This window comes from Carex rostrata, chromosome 2 (assembly GCF_964058835.1).
Source record: "Carex rostrata chromosome 2, lpCarRost1.2, whole genome shotgun sequence".
In the NCBI taxonomy this organism is placed as follows: Eukaryota; Viridiplantae; Streptophyta; class Magnoliopsida; order Poales; family Cyperaceae; genus Carex; species Carex rostrata.
This window is the reverse complement of record NC_135919.1, coordinates 11,705,958-11,722,936: the sequence shown is the minus strand read 5'-3', so window position 1 is coordinate 11,722,936 and position 16,979 is coordinate 11,705,958. Positions and strand designations below refer to the sequence as shown.

The following is a 16,979-nucleotide window of genomic DNA, read 5'->3' as shown; positions in this document are numbered from 1 at the left end:
TCTTCGAGCGTGATGTCATCATGTCTGCAGTCTTTGACTGGGCCCGTCAGTGGGAGGATCAAAACAACAAACGCCATCAATTCTTGGCGTTTCTTTTTATTTCAAAGGGTATGCATTGCCAAAACGAACAAATTCCTCAAGAATTTGAATCTGTTACAATGCTCCCCATTTACTGGGAAGATCAACAAAGCTCATCAGCTAGAGATAAAGCACCATTTCACATTGTGCATAAAATGTTTTCATTCAAGCCTTGCAACAGTCTTCAGAAAAATTACATTTAACAAAAAAATTGAGATCCCAAGTATTTTTTTTTGTTCAGAAAACCTTACTGGTACTCCAATAATCTATGTTTTTGTTTGTCCGGTACACTACTGTTATAGTGCTGGTATCAGAACTGAGTAACTGACGGTTACAGAATTACAGTTATTTAAGAATTATTCCGGGGTTATTTTTTTTCTTGCAAGATACAAATAATTTTCAATGTATATATTTTTTGTACTTTTTTTAGGAGATGAATATTTTCCGGCCTCCCTGGCTCCAGTCATGAATATGTTCTGACCTCATTGAGCCAATTAACAAAAGAGAACAAAAAAATAACCCATCCTAAAAAGGTTGAAAATAAAGCAAATAATAATCACCAAATTAAGAAGACATTCATTCAGCATACATATGAAGGATAATCAAGAAAATATCCAACACTCAATAATGACTAAACATACTTTGATTTACCAGAAAATGAAACATCCATGTGAGAATGCACACAAAGCACTGGTACTAATCGGTACCAATGGCTAGAAAAATTTGTTACTCAATTCCAATCTCTTAGCAAAACTCAATCCCTTGTCAGTGATTATTGACAAACCCTCAATCCAGAACACATTCAATCCAAACTCGAGCTGTTACCAATTCTCTTACAAAAATCGTCATACTTAATATATTTCTATGGCAAATTTTTTATTTGCAGCTAAAAGGTCTTGGTCCATTAATTTTGGACAGAGAAGTTCAGATTACTATCATTTAGTTATGTTTGTGCAAAAGCCAAATCTTTAGAGGCAACACAGCCAATTATTGCCGAACCAAGGAAGCGTCTATTGCTATTTTTTCATCACTGAAACCAAAAAATAAACAAAGACAATATAAAAATTGACCAATACAAGCATCTATTGCATTGGTCAGGAAACATTTGTCACTCCCATGTTTTTGAAGAAGATAACAAGATGGACTTGGATAACCCGATTAAGGATTTCTCTTCTATACTAAATGCTATAAAGAATATTCAGCAAGGCAAGGTTTGTTGCTTGCTTGTCATTAATTAGGAGAGGAAAGGAGAGGAGAGAGAGGAGAGAAGAGAAACAGAGAGGAGAGACGGAGGACTTTTTTTTTAAGGGCAGGCGGAGGACTTGACGATACAAAATTTTAAAAGGGTAAAATCGTCAGTTTAACTTTTAATTATTATTAATCTGTAATTTAAGTACAAAAATTCAGAAATGGGCATATTAATAAATTCAATGGTTTTAGATGGGGAAATAACTAATTTTGAAGTTTGGATGGGGAAATATCTAATTTAAGAAGTTATGATGGGTATATATCTAAATTTCTCATTAAAATAAGTGAGGGAGTAATGGGCACAAAGCAGAGGATCCGGACTCTCAGGCCACTTTTGTCGCCATGTGCTCATTATTGGTCAACCATGCTAAAATTAAGCGTTTATTTGTAACAAAATTCTAACAAGTGCATGTACTACCGAGTACAATTCATCATCCCCAAATTAGTCTCGACTAATCACTACCACACAAACCGTTAACTCACCGTTTTTACACAACTGTCACTAATTGCCTCTACAAATTAATCTCTCCCAACCTTCACATGCTCTTTCATGCACCACTACCTCTCATTGCATTCCTCTCCTTTCTCTCTCTTTCTCCTAACAATTAACAATTAATGGATATAGCTATCAACCAATCCCAGCCTGATCATGACTATGCCTCCATAGATCCCCGACCCAACCCGCCTTCATTGAAGCTCCACATTTGCCGAGTTTGTGGCAAGGGCTTCGCAAGTGGGTGTGTACTCGGAGGCCACATGCGTATCCATGGCATCCAAAAGGATTTGGACATTGAAGAGGAGAAGGATACCTTTACAACGACCGACTCAGCTGACGGATCAGGCCTGTACTCATCTGATCCCGGTGCCGGACTTCCAAAGCTAAAGTATGCACTCCGCACCAATGGGGGTTGCTACAGAAATCACCATGCGATGTTTGGTTCATGGAATCCAATCCTGACTAGTGATCATGACCTCACTAACCAATCATCGAGTGACATCATCAATGATGGTTCCAGATGCCAGAGCAAGCAGTCTTGCATGGACCAGGCCCACTTCAAGCCTGGATACACTTTGACGGAAGATGAAGAAGTTGCACAGAGTTTGGTGATGCTTTCTCGCGAGGAACTAACATATCACAAGCCATGGACACTACCCCTGTTAAAAGAAGTACTGGAGCCATCGTGCCATGTTGAAGCAGCAATTGTGGAGCAAGCAAGGCTAAAGTTACCACTAATGGTACCTCCAATCAGGTTTCGATCCATGGAGCAGATGACGGCTGCTACACCTGTCAAAGACCCAAAACCAGGCTTGGGTTATAGAAAGTTGTTCGAGTGCAAGTCTTGCAACAAAGTTTTCACATCACACCAGGCACTCGGTGGCCACCGCGCCAGCCATAGAAAGGTGAAGGGTTGTTCCTTAGCAAATGGCCTTGCCGAAGATTCGAATAATGATCTATTGTACAGGACTGATGCAACAAATAATATTACTAATGAGATAGACAACTCAATGGCAATTGTATTGTCAAAACACGTACACACCACAACAACTGAGCCTGCAGGGAAGAAGAAAATGAAGATTCATGAGTGCACCATCTGCCACCGCTTGTTCCCCACCGGACAGGCACTTGGTGGCCACAAGCGCTGTCATTGGCTCGTGCAGAACAACAACCAGTCGGCTTACCAAAAACAGGTCACCACTCTTGGCCATGCAGGGATAGTTGCTCCTGTTTTCTCTGGCTCGACTGAGATGCTCAATCTCTTCAAAGACCAGCCAAAGGAACCGCTTACAGTCCAACCGACAATTAGCTCGGCGAACATGTTGGTGCTTGATTTAGGTCTAGTTAATGTGAGTCTGACGAATAATGTGGTCGTCATAGAAGACGAGGTTGATAGCAAGAAGGTGAAGAATGAGAGGAAGAGAAAGCCGAGTGATGATAGATTAGCTGACTTGGGGCCCAATGGTTGGCTTCGGGTTGGGATCGGATCGAATGTGCCAGCTTAGCTAGTGAATTACAATAAATTGATCCATTATACATGGAATTAATTAACGATATATAATTGATCCTTTGTATAATAATTTTATTTTCGTAGAATTTATGAAGGTGCCATATACTTGTAATCGGTATATAAATGAGCAATTTTTGCTTAAGTGTAAAGCCACAAGAAGTGGATACATATATAGCCACTGCGGGATCTCTTGTACCTTATATTTTATTTGAATATCTCATCCCTCTAATCTTTTATCAAACAATTCATTTTTGTGGGATGCATGTACGTACCACGAGGCATGAATGAAGTCATAAAAAATAGAACGCCTGAATTAAAGAACAGTTGGTAAACATTTACAAAGGATCAGGAAATTTTTTTTCTTTTTTTAAAAAAAGAAGAAGAAAAGAAAAAAACTACTCCTGGAGTAATTTACCATTATACAATTATGTACCTCCAATCTCACATGACAAGCTAATCAACAAATTTACCTTGCAGTTGTTTCGGGGAAAACATGGTTGCACATCGTCATTGATAGCTCTAAAAATAGAGTATGGAATGACAAGTACAAATATACCTCCCCTGACTACATTGAAATAAGGTAAAGCAATGTGACAACATAACAAATCTTTGGTTGCTTCTATTTTAAAGTCAGCACTAAAAAGGATCAACCAACTGGCCTGACATGCCAGGAACAAAATAAAATATACAACAGACAAGTCCGGTATAAGGTTCTTGTATTTTGCTCTCAAGATCATACTAATTTTAGATGTTTTGTTTTCCCTCAATGTCAAGACTCACACAAGGAGATGAAGGGACTTGCCACTATCTGGTCTAGATGTTGGTTTAACAGTCAAGTTGATTCCACTAGTACCAGTATAAATTTAGCAAATGTCTTGTCATAAAGCGGCTACAAGACAACAACTATTGATGTTTCGTTATCAAAGAAGATAGTACGCTCATGCAAAAGTTGAAATGAAAACCAGAGAAAACAGCACGCATCGGCACAGGAACAGTAGGTGTCTACTAACAACACTTGAGCTATACATCCTTTGTTTGGCCTGAATCATGGACCAAATATTTGACAAGCACTCAGATGTTATCATTTACAACTCTTGGTTACATCTAATACTGAAACTTTAATATGCATAAACCCTATTCCATGTTTAACATTGCATGTATAAGAAAAAATTGCCTCACTTGTACATACTTTGGGTTGAGTTAAATATTTACTAAATGACACTGATACATAGATTCAGAACAATTGACAATTAAATACAATGAAACTGATGCATATTTTATATATTTTTGGTAAATACAAAAAAAATAGTAGTTTTGTTCTTTCATCGGTACATAGGAACTGGTGATACTACTCAAATTTGTTAGTAGTTGCTAAAAGGGTAGAAAAAATTACAAAATTATCGAAATTCCTTGATGAATACTTTTTGCATGAAATTATCTTATTCTTGTGATCTTCACACTCAAAAAAAGCTCTAAACCTAGATCAAATAATGAAACCATCTTATTCTTGCAATCTCTGCCACATTTGCTTCTGAAATTCTCGTCACCAACCAATTTGATCTCTCACAAGTAGTTCCAATACTCGATGCACTAAACTAATCAGCTAACAGTGCCAGCATGAAACCTAGAAGAGCCTGCTATTTGCTTCGTGAGAACTGCAAAAGGGGCTCAATAATCAACTATGAGCTTGTCCATGTAGAATAAGATGCCGAGGATTGAAATTCGAATTAATAATATCATGCTTTAAGGACTCAAAGAAAGAAAAGTAGAAGAACAAAGATGACTCTTTAGTTAAAATTCTGAACCAATACATAAACTTTTGGGAAAACTGGTTATTTGCCCTAAACTTTTTATGCCAGTCCCTTTTCAAACACTATCTTTTAGTTATTGTTACTATCGCACTTCTCTATTTATCTTTGGTTTAGAAAGCTCGTGAGGACCAGCATATGTAAGTGTAAGAATTTAACCAAATTTTTCATTTTCTAAGCTTTGGTACTTAAGTTCCTAGAACTTCAATTTAGATCAACTCTTTCTACAGTTTCTACAAAGAAAGACCAATGGTTTGTTTTCGAGATGGTTAATTGATACAGTTCACTAGGGTCATCTTGGATTGTGCAATCATACAGTGATTATTGTATAAATTAAATGATATTTAGTATGTCAAAGTCTATACAAGAAGGATGATGTCATTTGTACATAGAAGTAAAAATAGATAAGTGTAAAAGAAAGTGTAATAGAAAATTTTAAGATAAAATAGTTGGATAATATTCCTTAATTTAGTTTTTAGTTTTTAGTGTGATCAATAGTACGCTTCTTGTATGAAAATTGAAATTTACTTTGATTATTTTGGTTTGGTGACAATTTAATTTAATTACTTTCGTTTTATTTTTTAAAATCAAATATATATGTTTGAATAGTTAAAAATTAAAAATGTTGTTAGATTACAAAATTAATTTTGTATCATTATCGTAACTAGGTAAAAAAAAATGAAATATTTTGTTAGATTTTTGTACATTATTTGTAGATAGGGAAAATAATTTACTGACCTAAAAGATAATGGACTATTTAAACGCAATGTTTTTTTTTCTAATTTGAGAAAATATTAAAAAATAAAATCTGAAACAGTAGATGAAACATTTTAAGTTTTAAACTATTTAAATATACTTTTGATGAGGGGCTGAGATCTACTGAGTGGATGACTGAGATTTTATCTGGATAAATAGAGCTTTGGATTCGAAAAATTTCAACGTAGTATTATAGTAGTCCTAATAAGGATTACTACAATGGAATTCACATTCTCCTGATAAGGGAATTCACATCCTCCCGAATTCCATTCCTTACCCCCTCTGGTACCGGACTCACTACAATACTGTCACCCGTCCCGGGGCGGTTACTTTTACACATAATGATCTACTTTAGATTCGTTTCAGATTAAAACTGACGACTCAAATCTCATTCTACTCGGTCATGTATTACACAACCCCAAAACATCCCATTAACAGATTCTAATTAATTACTGCTTTTTTATTCTTCGGCTTTATAAATTTTCTATGAAATTAGCTTTATTGTTCAACTTAAATTCCTAATCTTAACAAAATAATTAAAAAGTTTTAAATTTAATTTTTTTAATATTATATATTTAATCTAATTGTGTTACCGTCTTCCTCTTCAATCATCAATCATTAATGGGTATCTCTCACTTTCCTCCTCTTGGTATTCGCCATTAATCAAGGATCTCAATCTAACAATAGCAGAGATTTAAAGCACTCTGGCTAATTGATTTTTGGATTCTGGTCTTTCTCGTTCTTTCGATGCTATCTCTACACCGCAGTACCGCACATGTAATTTCTGAGGTACCTCTCGATTTGGTAACCTCTCCCAAAACTCACCTCTTTCTAAATGAGAGCAGTAACTCTCAAAAACACTTGGGTTAACAATTAGCCTAAAACCCATTAAAAATAGAAATTTTATTTCCAAACTGTTCAATTCTTCTGTGCTTAACCCCCCAACTTTTGCGAAATATGAATTGCAGTAGTTCCTAAATTTTTTTTCAAACAAGCCTGTTTTGCTAAAGAAGAGGGTTCCGGACTACAATTTTTTTGTTTCATAATTTTCCACTATTTCTCTATATGCTAATACTTGAAATTCTAAAAGTTCAAACATTGAATCAGAATTCTGATTTTGGTCTTCTTCACGAGCAATTCGTCCACATAAAATTTTACAAATATTTAGTTTGTTTTGCTCTGAGTTGAGATGCGTAGAGATCAATGCAGCATAATTTATGCATTCCAATCTTTGGTACATTCATTTTCAGCGATATGATTTGTGCAAAACCAACTAAAAATTTATAAAATTTTACATGGATGCATCACTTGTGAAGAGGAACGAAATCAATACCTTTAGATATGTCATTGGATTTCTTGGACTTGAAATAGTTTTGTAAATGAGTGGTTGTGGCAACTGGTGGCACTGACAATTTAGTCTTGTTTGTTGATTCTTTTTTTTGGGGGGTTTCTGAACTGTGTTTGCTCTGGCAATATACATATCCAACAATTAGTAGTAGAATTTTTTGGTATCTTTTGTCTACTTGTTTCTGTTATACTGTGCATCTTGGAGGAAATTGAATTTAACTCTCAATGACATATAACCGCACATTGTGGGCTAAACTTATAGTTGGATTAGATTATTAGTTTGAGTCATATTGCACACTAAAATTGGGAGCTAATTTATTAAAAGGTGGTGGTGTTGCAGAGGTGAGTTTTATGAAAATATGATATTGGCATAATGGCTGAATTTGAAGCTGTGCGAAAAGCTCTACTATAATAAAAAGGATCCAATGCCTTCAAATTTGATCTCTACTATGCCACAGACATCAGCACAGCAAATTGTTCTCAAAAGTAAATGGTGGAAATTTTTTGTGCACTGATTTGTTAGCCTTCTTCTTGATGCCTGCCAAAACTTGTCCAAATCTTTTGATATACTATGGCCACGTGGAAAGTAATCGAAATCAGATTTGGGCATTTGGATTTAGGATTCTTATGATTTATTTGTTTATTTATTTTTAATAGCGGCGTGATGAGTCATGAGAGGCAATGGATCTTTCCTTTATTCAAACTCAAACTGGATATAGTTCGTAAAAAATTGGTTCGCGAACTATTTATGTTCAAATCTCAAATTAACATAAACCGTTCAAATTAGAGCAATGCCAGTGGCTCAGTTTTTCAAAAAATAACTAAGGGCGATAGAGCTGCCAAAAAAAGGTTCGTAGTTCGTGACTCGATTGACTTCGATTCAAATTTTTTTTGCAATTAACTCATTCGATTGAAGTTCGTTCTGAAACAAATCAAACTAGTTCAGTTCGAATCTTATTCAAACTCAAACTAAGGTAAGTTTGATTTGGTTTGATTCGTTTGCAGCACTACTAATCCTATATATAGGCCGGGCTTTTGTTCTCTGAATTTTGCTGAGTGCCTATCTTTTGTTTACTGGTATGCATATTTCATCGACGCCATATCATGCCTCATTTTTGGTTGAGAGCATTATATTTTTAGCCATCTGATAATGCTAAATCATAACTTAATTCGATTCCACTCGTTTACAACCTACTACAGTGAATAAGCAATCCCATAATACGTAGTTGGTGTTCTCAAATTTGCATATTTAAAATAATGTGACTGAGAAATAAATTAATTGCCAGTTCTGTCTCAGTGTCTGATAGCGATGGGTCATGACATTTTCTGTAGGCTCCTTTATACATCTGATTACAAATAATATTCTCTGTTTAAACTATTACTATATAAATCAATAAGCCTTGCTACATTTTTGGCACTTTAATAGTTGATAAAATATCTGTCCCATGTATAACTTAGTTTATGTGCATCAGTGCATGTGAACATAACCTTCGGATGTTCAACTTTGAACATTATTTATTGAATATTATGTGCTTGCATGGCCATTTAATTCGATGTCGGGTTTTTGCAACTTGCCAGATATATAATAATATTCCATATCAATTATAAAAAGTTTGAAATTTTTTTATTTTGAAATAATTTTTTGCAACTTGAATTTTTAATTATCCTTTTGTTTCTTTGCCAACTCAAGAAAAGACATTCAAACGAGTCAATTTTTAAGGGCTGATCTGCAACTTTTATTTTGGAAAAACGGTCTTAAATAATGTTTGTTTTCTTCTATTTTTTATGACGCCATATTTTTTTAAAATTTATAAAGCGAAAACGCACGGACAATGAAGCGACATATGAATCTTAAAACGGATTGAGCGGTAGAGAAATCCATCATACTTAAATTTGAGTTCGATAGACGTCGGACGCAACCCGTTTTCCTCCGTGTTAAGCTCTAATTAGGAATATACAAATAATTCAATTTCTAATAATCCGTCTAATCCGATTGATTTGTCTACTCCGTTCAACCCGACTTGAATTATAATGAATTAAATTGATTAGGTAGGATTGGAAATTAGCCAACCCCTTAAATATATAATAATTACAATATTTTGAAAAGTAAAATATACCGATTAGAATTCAAGCTAACTCAAATAACATTAAATCTATATGTATTTTAAGGTTAGAACTTTGCCGAAACTTTATTTGTTAGCATTTCAAAAAAATAAAAATTCAAAGTTAGCATAACATTAAAAAAATCTCAGAACTTAGCAGGAACAGGAATAGAGACCTAGTCTATGCATTGCTGAAACTTGGCACACAAAATAGATCTGCGCATCTTTCATCCAAAAAAACAAAGAAAAAAGCGATGAATTCATAATCATTTGAAAAGATGAATTTAGAATCATATCAGACCATACAATCAAACTCTGAAGCACAAGCCCTATGTTACATAGGCTATGTACACTCAATCCTCCTCACATCAAGACTTCTCAAGCTAAATCACGAGTACTCCTTTTCGCAAGACTCGTTCTAAAATAAAATAAAAATCAAACCATACTCCCGCATCCCTTCTCTAATTAAAATAGATTATTTCTTCACATGTTAAATTTATGTTCTAAATAGATAAGTCCTCTCATCAAAACTAATACTAATACGAAATCTACATGTAAAAACATGAGTTCTCTTTGCACACATATGAAAGCCACACAAATCAAAACAAAGAAAAAAGAGATGAATTCATAATCATTTGAAAAAGAGGTGAATTCACAATCATATGAAAGCCATACATACAATCAAACTCTCTTCTCAAGCACAAGCCCTATGTACACTCAATCATCCTTACATCAATACTTCGCAATCAAAATCAAAAGAATCACAAGCACTCCTTTCAAAAGGCTCGTTCTAAAGTAAAAACAAATCAAACCATATTCCTGCATCCCTTCTCTTTTGTCTATGTCAAAATATCCATATATATACACTTAATCAATCAAATCAATATTTTCAAAACAAAACTCCTATACAAAAAGCCCATTCCCAAATGATCTATTCGACATTGTATACTGTGTTACTCTTTCCTTTTTAATTTTGTTTATCACTATGCCTTCTATTTTTCTGAGATAGAGACTAAGAAAACTTGGAACCAATCCAAAACCAAAGGAACTTAAAGAAATATATAGCACCAGCTAAAATCAAAACCTGATGCTTTATAAAGATTGTATTTTGTTGCAGAGTTTTATCTCTGAAACTTGTACCAGTTTTGTCAATTGTATCTTCAGTCATGTAAAAGAACTCCATAGAATAGAACGAGTTTGGATCTTCGCTCAGCTCATACAACACCTCTGCTACTGCGCTCTTATACTCTCCACTGGACCAATTCTGAATAAAGTAAAGAGAATAAGTAAATTGGAGTTACTCGAGCAACAATATAGTATGTATTTAGTAAGATACAGTATAAGCACAGAGTTGATTTTTCAGAGCTTTTAGAAATGAATAAAGCAATATAAAAAGCACCTAATGCCAAGGGAATGAAAAATACATCAATCTTAACTGGTAGGAACCATCTGAACCAGCACTTCCCAATTCATACCATACCAGTGCCAATATATGACAGTTATATTAGAGGCTCTTACACTATTAATACTGGTAAAAAGAATGGTACAAACATGTAGATACTTATACTGTGCTAGAGCAGTACAAAATCAAATTCCAATACTAATTGTTACTGCAATTACCTGGAGTTGTTTTCCAACAGTAACAAGTGCAGATCCAGCAGGTGTCTTACAAAAGTTTGACCCATCTCGGGTGCAGAGACGAAACTCTTGGTCATGGGGAGCGGCATGAAGACAAATAGCATATGACATAGGCTGCTCAGCATCTCCCAGCTCATCCCATGTCAGGTATGACTGGTTCACATTGAATTTCGTTAAACAAAGCACAGAGGGGGGTTTATTTAAAATCAATGCAGAAATCCTCGCCTTCTTGGCATTGCTACAGAGAACTTCAGTAACCATGGCTGCTATCTTCTCCATTTCACTTGCAATTCTCTCCATTTTCTCTCTGTAGAGATTTATTCAACAAACACATAATAATATACATAACTTGAACTTTGTACATGATCGGAAAACGTGACAAGTGAAAAGAAAAGGTACCTAAACATCTGATAAGATTGCGGATCTGGAAAGGCTGATGAAAGAACCCGGTCCATCTCAGGGCTTACCGGATGATACCAATAGAACTCCTCTTCAACCACATCTCTTCTACGAAACCACTTCGAGAGGATATCCCTCTTCATATCCTCTGACAAGCAGAACACCTTCGTCGCTACCTCAATCGTGGATCTCACCTCTTGCAAAGACATCGACGTGGATCCGACCCGAAAGGCGCCTGAGTCTCTAACAGCGGCCACGACCCTTCCTGCGGCCACAATGTCTCCTTCTCTGAGCGAGCTGAAGCTGATATCATCAGAAATCGGTGAGGGTTCACGAGGAGAGGAGAAGTGGGATCGTGGGAGCGTCAGATCGGGTACCCTAAGCGAGACCTCCAAGAAATCGGTGAGGACCCGATCATCAATTGCGGCGGAGCGGTTACCCTTGCCCGTCTTGATTGGCGTCGGCGGGGGCGCACGGAATCGCGACCTCCGGTGTCGCGGAGTCGTCGCTGGCATCTCTCGTAACGGTCTTCGATCCGCTCCTCTCCGATTTTAATGGGACGGAGAGTGAAGTGGAAGGAGGCCGTTGGAAATCTTTTGGCTGTTTGCGTAATTGCGTGGGTAAAGGGAAGAATAATAGGAATCCTTATCCCCTGAAGTAACGCAATATTCGGGCTTCGAGTTTTCACCGTCTGATTACATGTTCGGTCCAGATTTAATTTAATCCTGCTTGAATGTGTAATCAGACGGTGGAAACTACACTCAAATATTGCGTTACTTCTGAGGATATGGATATGGAAACTAAACTCAAATATTGCGTTACTTCTGAGGATATGGATTCAGAATAATAGTACGTGAATGTGGAATGTTGGGTTGGAGCGATCTTGATCATTGGATTAGGATTCAAAGGGTATTTGAACGGTTAGGATGTACATTGAGTAATTAAGAATTGGGAAAGTGGAGAGAAAGGCGGCGACACGATGGGAACACGACGCGCTGTGGTTTGTTGAATCTTAAACTCCGGATAATGTTAGTTGGTCGGATATTATGCGGCACATGTGATGTTTGCAAACAAGTATTTTTGGGCTGTTATTGGATGTTATCGAAGCCCATTTTTATGCTTCGTCAATAATTATATAATGGGCTGGGCTAACAAGCATAGTTGGGCCGTCATTGGAGAAAATTCATGAAGACAAGTGCTGGATTTTATTTTTATAATTCGGCATAACATTTTCATTTTCATAATGTTATAAAGTTATTTCTTGTATAAATTATAGTAAGAACCATCGCTACCTACAATGGTTCCTTTGAAAAATACGAGAACTATAAAATTGGAAGCTACGATTCCTTCTCTTTATTGTTTTCATCCCGTTCAACAATGTCCAAATAAATAGAAATTAGATGAGAAAAACGTGAGAATTAGAAAAGTAAATTTCACCAGATGGAAGAGTAAAACGCAAAACTGAAGTGTGGAATTCCCACTGAACAATATTGGCCGATCCTGGTTATTGTGAACAAACTTGGTATTCTTCAATTTAGATAACTAAAACAATGCGCCAGGTGCAATTGAGGCAATTCAAGAAGCAAGAAAGACCTTGACAGCCCCTGTCAAGCTCTCAAAAAAAAAAAAAAAGAAGCAAGAAAGATTTTTTTCCACCCATTTGGTTTGGAAATTGAGGAACTTTATATTTGGTCTTTTTTTTTCTAACAAATGTTAAAATAACTTGTATTTCCTTTGAAATTTTAAATAAAATGTTCTTTTGGGTCATATTTTTACTCTCCTCTTTCATTTACTTTATTTTTCTTTGAAACCGTAATCACATTCCTTCATAATTATTGGAAGAGAAAAAAAAGGAAAATTAATCTCTTGCACCTCTTATTTATATATATATATATATATATATATATATTTTGATAAAAGGCGTTTGCCCGTTTCATTAAAAAAACATCAGGTTCCTTACAAAATTACACACATGCTCAACATACGCAATAAGAAATGCAAAACGAAAACTGGCATCATGGTCCCAAATATCTATATATCTTCCTGCCAAATACACCAAAACAGATAACCAAAGAGTAAACTAGCAAGCTAAATATATATGTAATTAGTCAGTCCATAGCACTGGTCTCCGCAGAAGCAGCATCCTCCGTGTGAGACTGGTACAACACCATCTGTGTGTCTTCCGGATCCCAAATCCTGAGTGGTATTTCTTCAATCTCAGTAGGCAGCCATGCTGGTATCAACTTAGTTATATTAGGTCCATTTTTTCCAATTTTATTTAATAATTCAAATTCCGAATCAAATATTTAGAAATAAATGTAATAGCTTTGAAAAAGTGAGTAACGCAGAAATTTTTTTGCTTGTCCGGCACCTCATTGACGGATTTTTTTTTTCTTTTTTTCTTTTTCCATGATTTCATATTTCTTTTACTAAGAAGACTGATAATATCACAATTTTTACAAAAATCTGTTAAAAAAAATAAATTAATTTTACCAATTCCCCAAAAGAATGTGTCCTGAAAATAAAAAAAAATCTAAAACAATTTGCTGGAGTTAGGGGTCCACGTGGAATGGGTATTATTATTGATATTGACATTCATATTTTGTAACTATTCACGAAGTATTATTTATTTTGGTACTAGATAAAAACAAATTATGCAAATACATATATAGATAACGGATAATCTCTTATAAAGATGCAAATATTGAATTATCCGAATTTTATAAATCTATCTCAAATCCTTGTTTTTTTAGTTGAATTAATTTCATTATTTTTATACTTATTATCATTGTGAATATCATTTATTATAGGAATAATTTTTAATCCATTGATAATTTTAAAAATTATATCATTATTCTGTAATATTTATTTTTATTATAATTTACATATTTTTGTAATAACATTTGTCAATCATTTAATCTATCTTAATATTTAAATTTATATTTGTAAATTATTTGCTTTCTATCCGTATATTTTATATATATATTTTTTAATTTTAACATTTAACAAATATTCACAAAAATTTATATGCATACATGTATTCGTTCAATTAAAAGTAGACATGTATATGATTTTAGCACTTTCAGGTACACACCCCTAGTTGGAAGCATATCAATAGTAAAATGAAAATTAGATGATAAATCTTCAAATCTTCAAATCTTCAAACCAAATACAATACAAACCTCTCAAACATATAGCATTACAGCAAAACAATGCAAATTTAAGCCCCACAAAAGTTACCTCATCAATTTTGATGAGAACTGGGGGTTACGTACCAAACCAAATAAATACTACCATGACTCAAGAGTTTCTCAGCCATGGCAATTTACCTACAAAGACTCCGTACCAAGCAAAGTCTAAGCCTATCCTTACATTGCCATCTCAATTATAAATACGAGATGGGCTTTAGCGGGTGCTCTTTAACAAAGCAACCTCAGCATAGCCTTCATATCTCTTCCCACTATAAATATTTACTAAAAATATACTAAAACATTTAATTGGACTGAAAATTGTCCAATTTGTGACACAATCTAAAATTGGCCTCCTGTGAAGGTCTGCCCGAACTGCCACCCGGCCGGTACGGCATTGTTGCTTGTGACGGTACGGCCATCGCTGGCGGTGACCTGGAATGAGAGGCTCTGGCTGTCAAGGTACGAGTTGCTCTGCCAGTTTTGCCCCCAGTTCCTAGACATTGCTTGCCAGGAAGTGCTCGATCCCTTGATCGAAGCAGCCTTTACGTCTCCGGCACCGGCCACGTTGGTGATCAGAACTAGGTTGAAGTAAGAGTGCCCATTGATGGTGAACCTGATCCCACCTTTCTTCACACAAGGAACTCTGCATTTAAGTGCAATTTGACAAAATTAGTTGAAAATCAACAAAAATAAGGAAAATTTTCAATTAGATTCTTTCTGGGCTTGTGGGCCCACTTAACTAAACATGATATCCAACTATCCAAGTACAGCGTAATGACCCGTGAACTGAACTGGTCCATGTCTACATGTTAGACACTGACATACACCGCATCTCGCGTGGGCCTTACAATCAATTTATTTATTTTTTATAAACAAAATTCCAAGTTAATTGTTATTTGTTAAGTCCTATTCCAGAAATGGACGAAATTAGCTCCTTTATGGAACTCCAGTAAATATATTCTGCAGAGAAATAGTTTTGTTGTGTCCAGTTTAAAAATAAATATTATAATTTTCGTCTCTTTAATAGCATCAACTTATTTGTTTTCCTTTTTTTATTTGAAAACTAAAGGTGAGCAAAAATGTCTATTAAATACTTTTCAGTTTTCATGTATGTAAATGAGGAAAAATGGTCCTACCTTCTGAAGGCCACTGGCACAATACCAGCCCGGTACTGAGCGATCTGCAAGAAAGCTGGTTCTGCCATGTCAAAATGCGGGCGGGGAGGGTTGCACCAGCCACCATTGTCACTTGGTAAATCGTAGTTTGGCGGGCAGAAGTTGGTTGCGGTCACCATGATGGAGCCGGGAAGGCACCATTGCTTGTCATTGTCGCACTTGAGCTCGTAGCAAGAGCCGCAGCTGGCACCGTCGTTAAAGAGCGCTGTGCTGAGCGCTGCCGTGTCTGTGCCATATCCTTGGCTGTAGAGGTTTCCATAGCCACATGCCCCACCTACACATACACACAAAAAATGTTGCTCAGTTTTTTTCGAAGTACCATTTCAAGATCATCAAAAACTGTTATCAAAATTTATAATATGTGTATAATTTGTTGTATATAGTATATACCCATTGTGCCAGATGCATCACTGCCACCATAGAATGTGGCGTGTGCGCTTTCCCAGTTGCCATAGTCGCCGAAGGCCTGTTTGGCCAGGATGCAAAGTGCATTTAGTAAGAAGAAACTTGAGAGTGAGAATTTGGGGATTGCCATTTGGAGAGGAATATTGTAGAGGATTGGATTGGTCTTTAATTTTTGGTTAGACAGTTGAGATGGTTGCTTGGTGGTGAAGAGGAAAAGGAGAAAGTGGATGGGTATTTATAGAAGGGTTTGGGGGCTAAATGAATATTTAATGGTAGGGAAAGGGGCAAGTTGGCGGTTATCACGTCCAGACCAGCCATGGCCATATGCTCCAAACAGGGGGGGGGGGGGGGGGGGGGGGGGGGAAGAGAGAGAGCAGTTAATACTTCAAATCAGAGCTGCACATGGAAATGTTCGGTTGGGAGTACCGACCACCATGCCACAGTTTTGAGGGCCCACCACTATCTACTTTAAACATATGATCATCTCCATTTTTTAGAACTGGTTAGATCCATTTTTGTATGTTCCATAGATTATTCAAGTACAATAGGTAATTCATTCTTGCAAGCAAATCTATACGTGAAAGAAATGTATAACCTTGAAAATTGACTTCACTCCGAAAGCATTTAATATAAAATAAATTTGGCAACATGTGAGGTCAAGATAAATGGAATTGTTGATCTTATTAGCTGAAATGTTTGGTTCTATGACAAAATAAGAAATAGTGTTTGAGTAGTAAAAGTTAGATAGTTATACACGAATAGGACTTCGTTTGGCAACCGTTGAAATAACATAATATCATACAATTTTAATAAAATAGTTGTTGCT

At 35.7% G+C, this 16,979-nt stretch overlaps 3 protein-coding genes and 1 long non-coding RNA gene across 4 annotated transcripts; 1 reads left to right on the top strand and 3 right to left on the bottom strand.

The window, feature by feature from the left end:
- Positions 1-1,929: 1,929 nt before the first annotated feature.
- Positions 1,930-3,530, top strand: LOC144547928 (uncharacterized). The gene has a single exon (XM_078296616.1). It carries the CDS (start codon positions 1,942-1,944, stop codon positions 3,325-3,327), a length of 1,386 nt encoding a protein of 461 aa, XP_078152742.1. The 5' UTR covers positions 1,930-1,941; the 3' UTR covers positions 3,328-3,530.
- Positions 3,531-4,822: 1,292 nt separating this feature from the next.
- On the bottom strand, positions 4,823-5,393 carry LOC144549938 (uncharacterized). The gene is made up of 2 exons (XR_013509997.1): positions 5,180-5,393; positions 4,823-5,148 (listed from the first exon to the last, which is right to left on the bottom strand). It is a non-coding gene; the product is annotated as an uncharacterized LOC144549938 (long non-coding RNA).
- Positions 5,394-9,960: 4,567 nt separating this feature from the next.
- Positions 9,961-11,973, bottom strand: LOC144574964 (uncharacterized). The gene is made up of 3 exons (XM_078325079.1): positions 11,383-11,973; positions 10,966-11,290; positions 9,961-10,609 (listed from the first exon to the last, which is right to left on the bottom strand). Exons 1-3 carry the CDS (start codon positions 11,895-11,897, stop codon positions 10,358-10,360), a joined length of 1,092 nt encoding a protein of 363 aa, XP_078181205.1. The 5' UTR covers positions 11,898-11,973; the 3' UTR covers positions 9,961-10,357.
- A 2,581-nt stretch (positions 11,974-14,554) lies between these two features.
- On the bottom strand, positions 14,555-16,490 carry LOC144574957 (expansin-A2-like). The gene is made up of 3 exons (XM_078325068.1): positions 16,139-16,490; positions 15,710-16,022; positions 14,555-15,216 (listed from the first exon to the last, which is right to left on the bottom strand). Exons 1-3 carry the CDS (start codon positions 16,281-16,283, stop codon positions 14,913-14,915), a joined length of 762 nt encoding a protein of 253 aa, XP_078181194.1. The 5' UTR covers positions 16,284-16,490; the 3' UTR covers positions 14,555-14,912.
- Between the last annotated feature and the right edge of the window lie 489 nt (positions 16,491-16,979).

What these genes read in the sequence shown, in the direction of transcription:
- LOC144547928 (XM_078296616.1), top strand. Translation starts at nt 1,942, where the DNA reads ATGGATATAGCTATCAACCAATCCCAGCCTGATCATGACTATGCCTCC.
- LOC144574957 (XM_078325068.1), bottom strand. Translation starts at nt 16,283, where the DNA reads ATGGCAATCCCCAAATTCTCACTCTCAAGTTTCTTCTTACTAAATGCA. An exon ending in TGATGCATCTGGCACAATGG is followed by an intron (nt 16,023 to 16,138) that starts GTATATACTATA and finishes GTGTATGTGTAG; the next exon opens with GTGGGGCATGTGGCTATGGA. An exon ending in GTGCCAGTGGCCTTCAGAAG is followed by an intron (nt 15,217 to 15,709) that starts GTAGGACCATTT and finishes ACTTAAATGCAG; the next exon opens with AGTTCCTTGTGTGAAGAAAG.
- LOC144574964 (XM_078325079.1), bottom strand. Translation starts at nt 11,897, where the DNA reads ATGCCAGCGACGACTCCGCGACACCGGAGGTCGCGATTCCGTGCGCCC. An exon ending in CAATCTTATCAGATGTTTAG is followed by an intron (nt 11,291 to 11,382) that starts GTACCTTTTCTT and finishes AAATCTCTACAG; the next exon opens with AGAGAAAATGGAGAGAATTG. An exon ending in CTGTTGGAAAACAACTCCAG is followed by an intron (nt 10,610 to 10,965) that starts GTAATTGCAGTA and finishes TACTTTATTCAG; the next exon opens with AATTGGTCCAGTGGAGAGTA.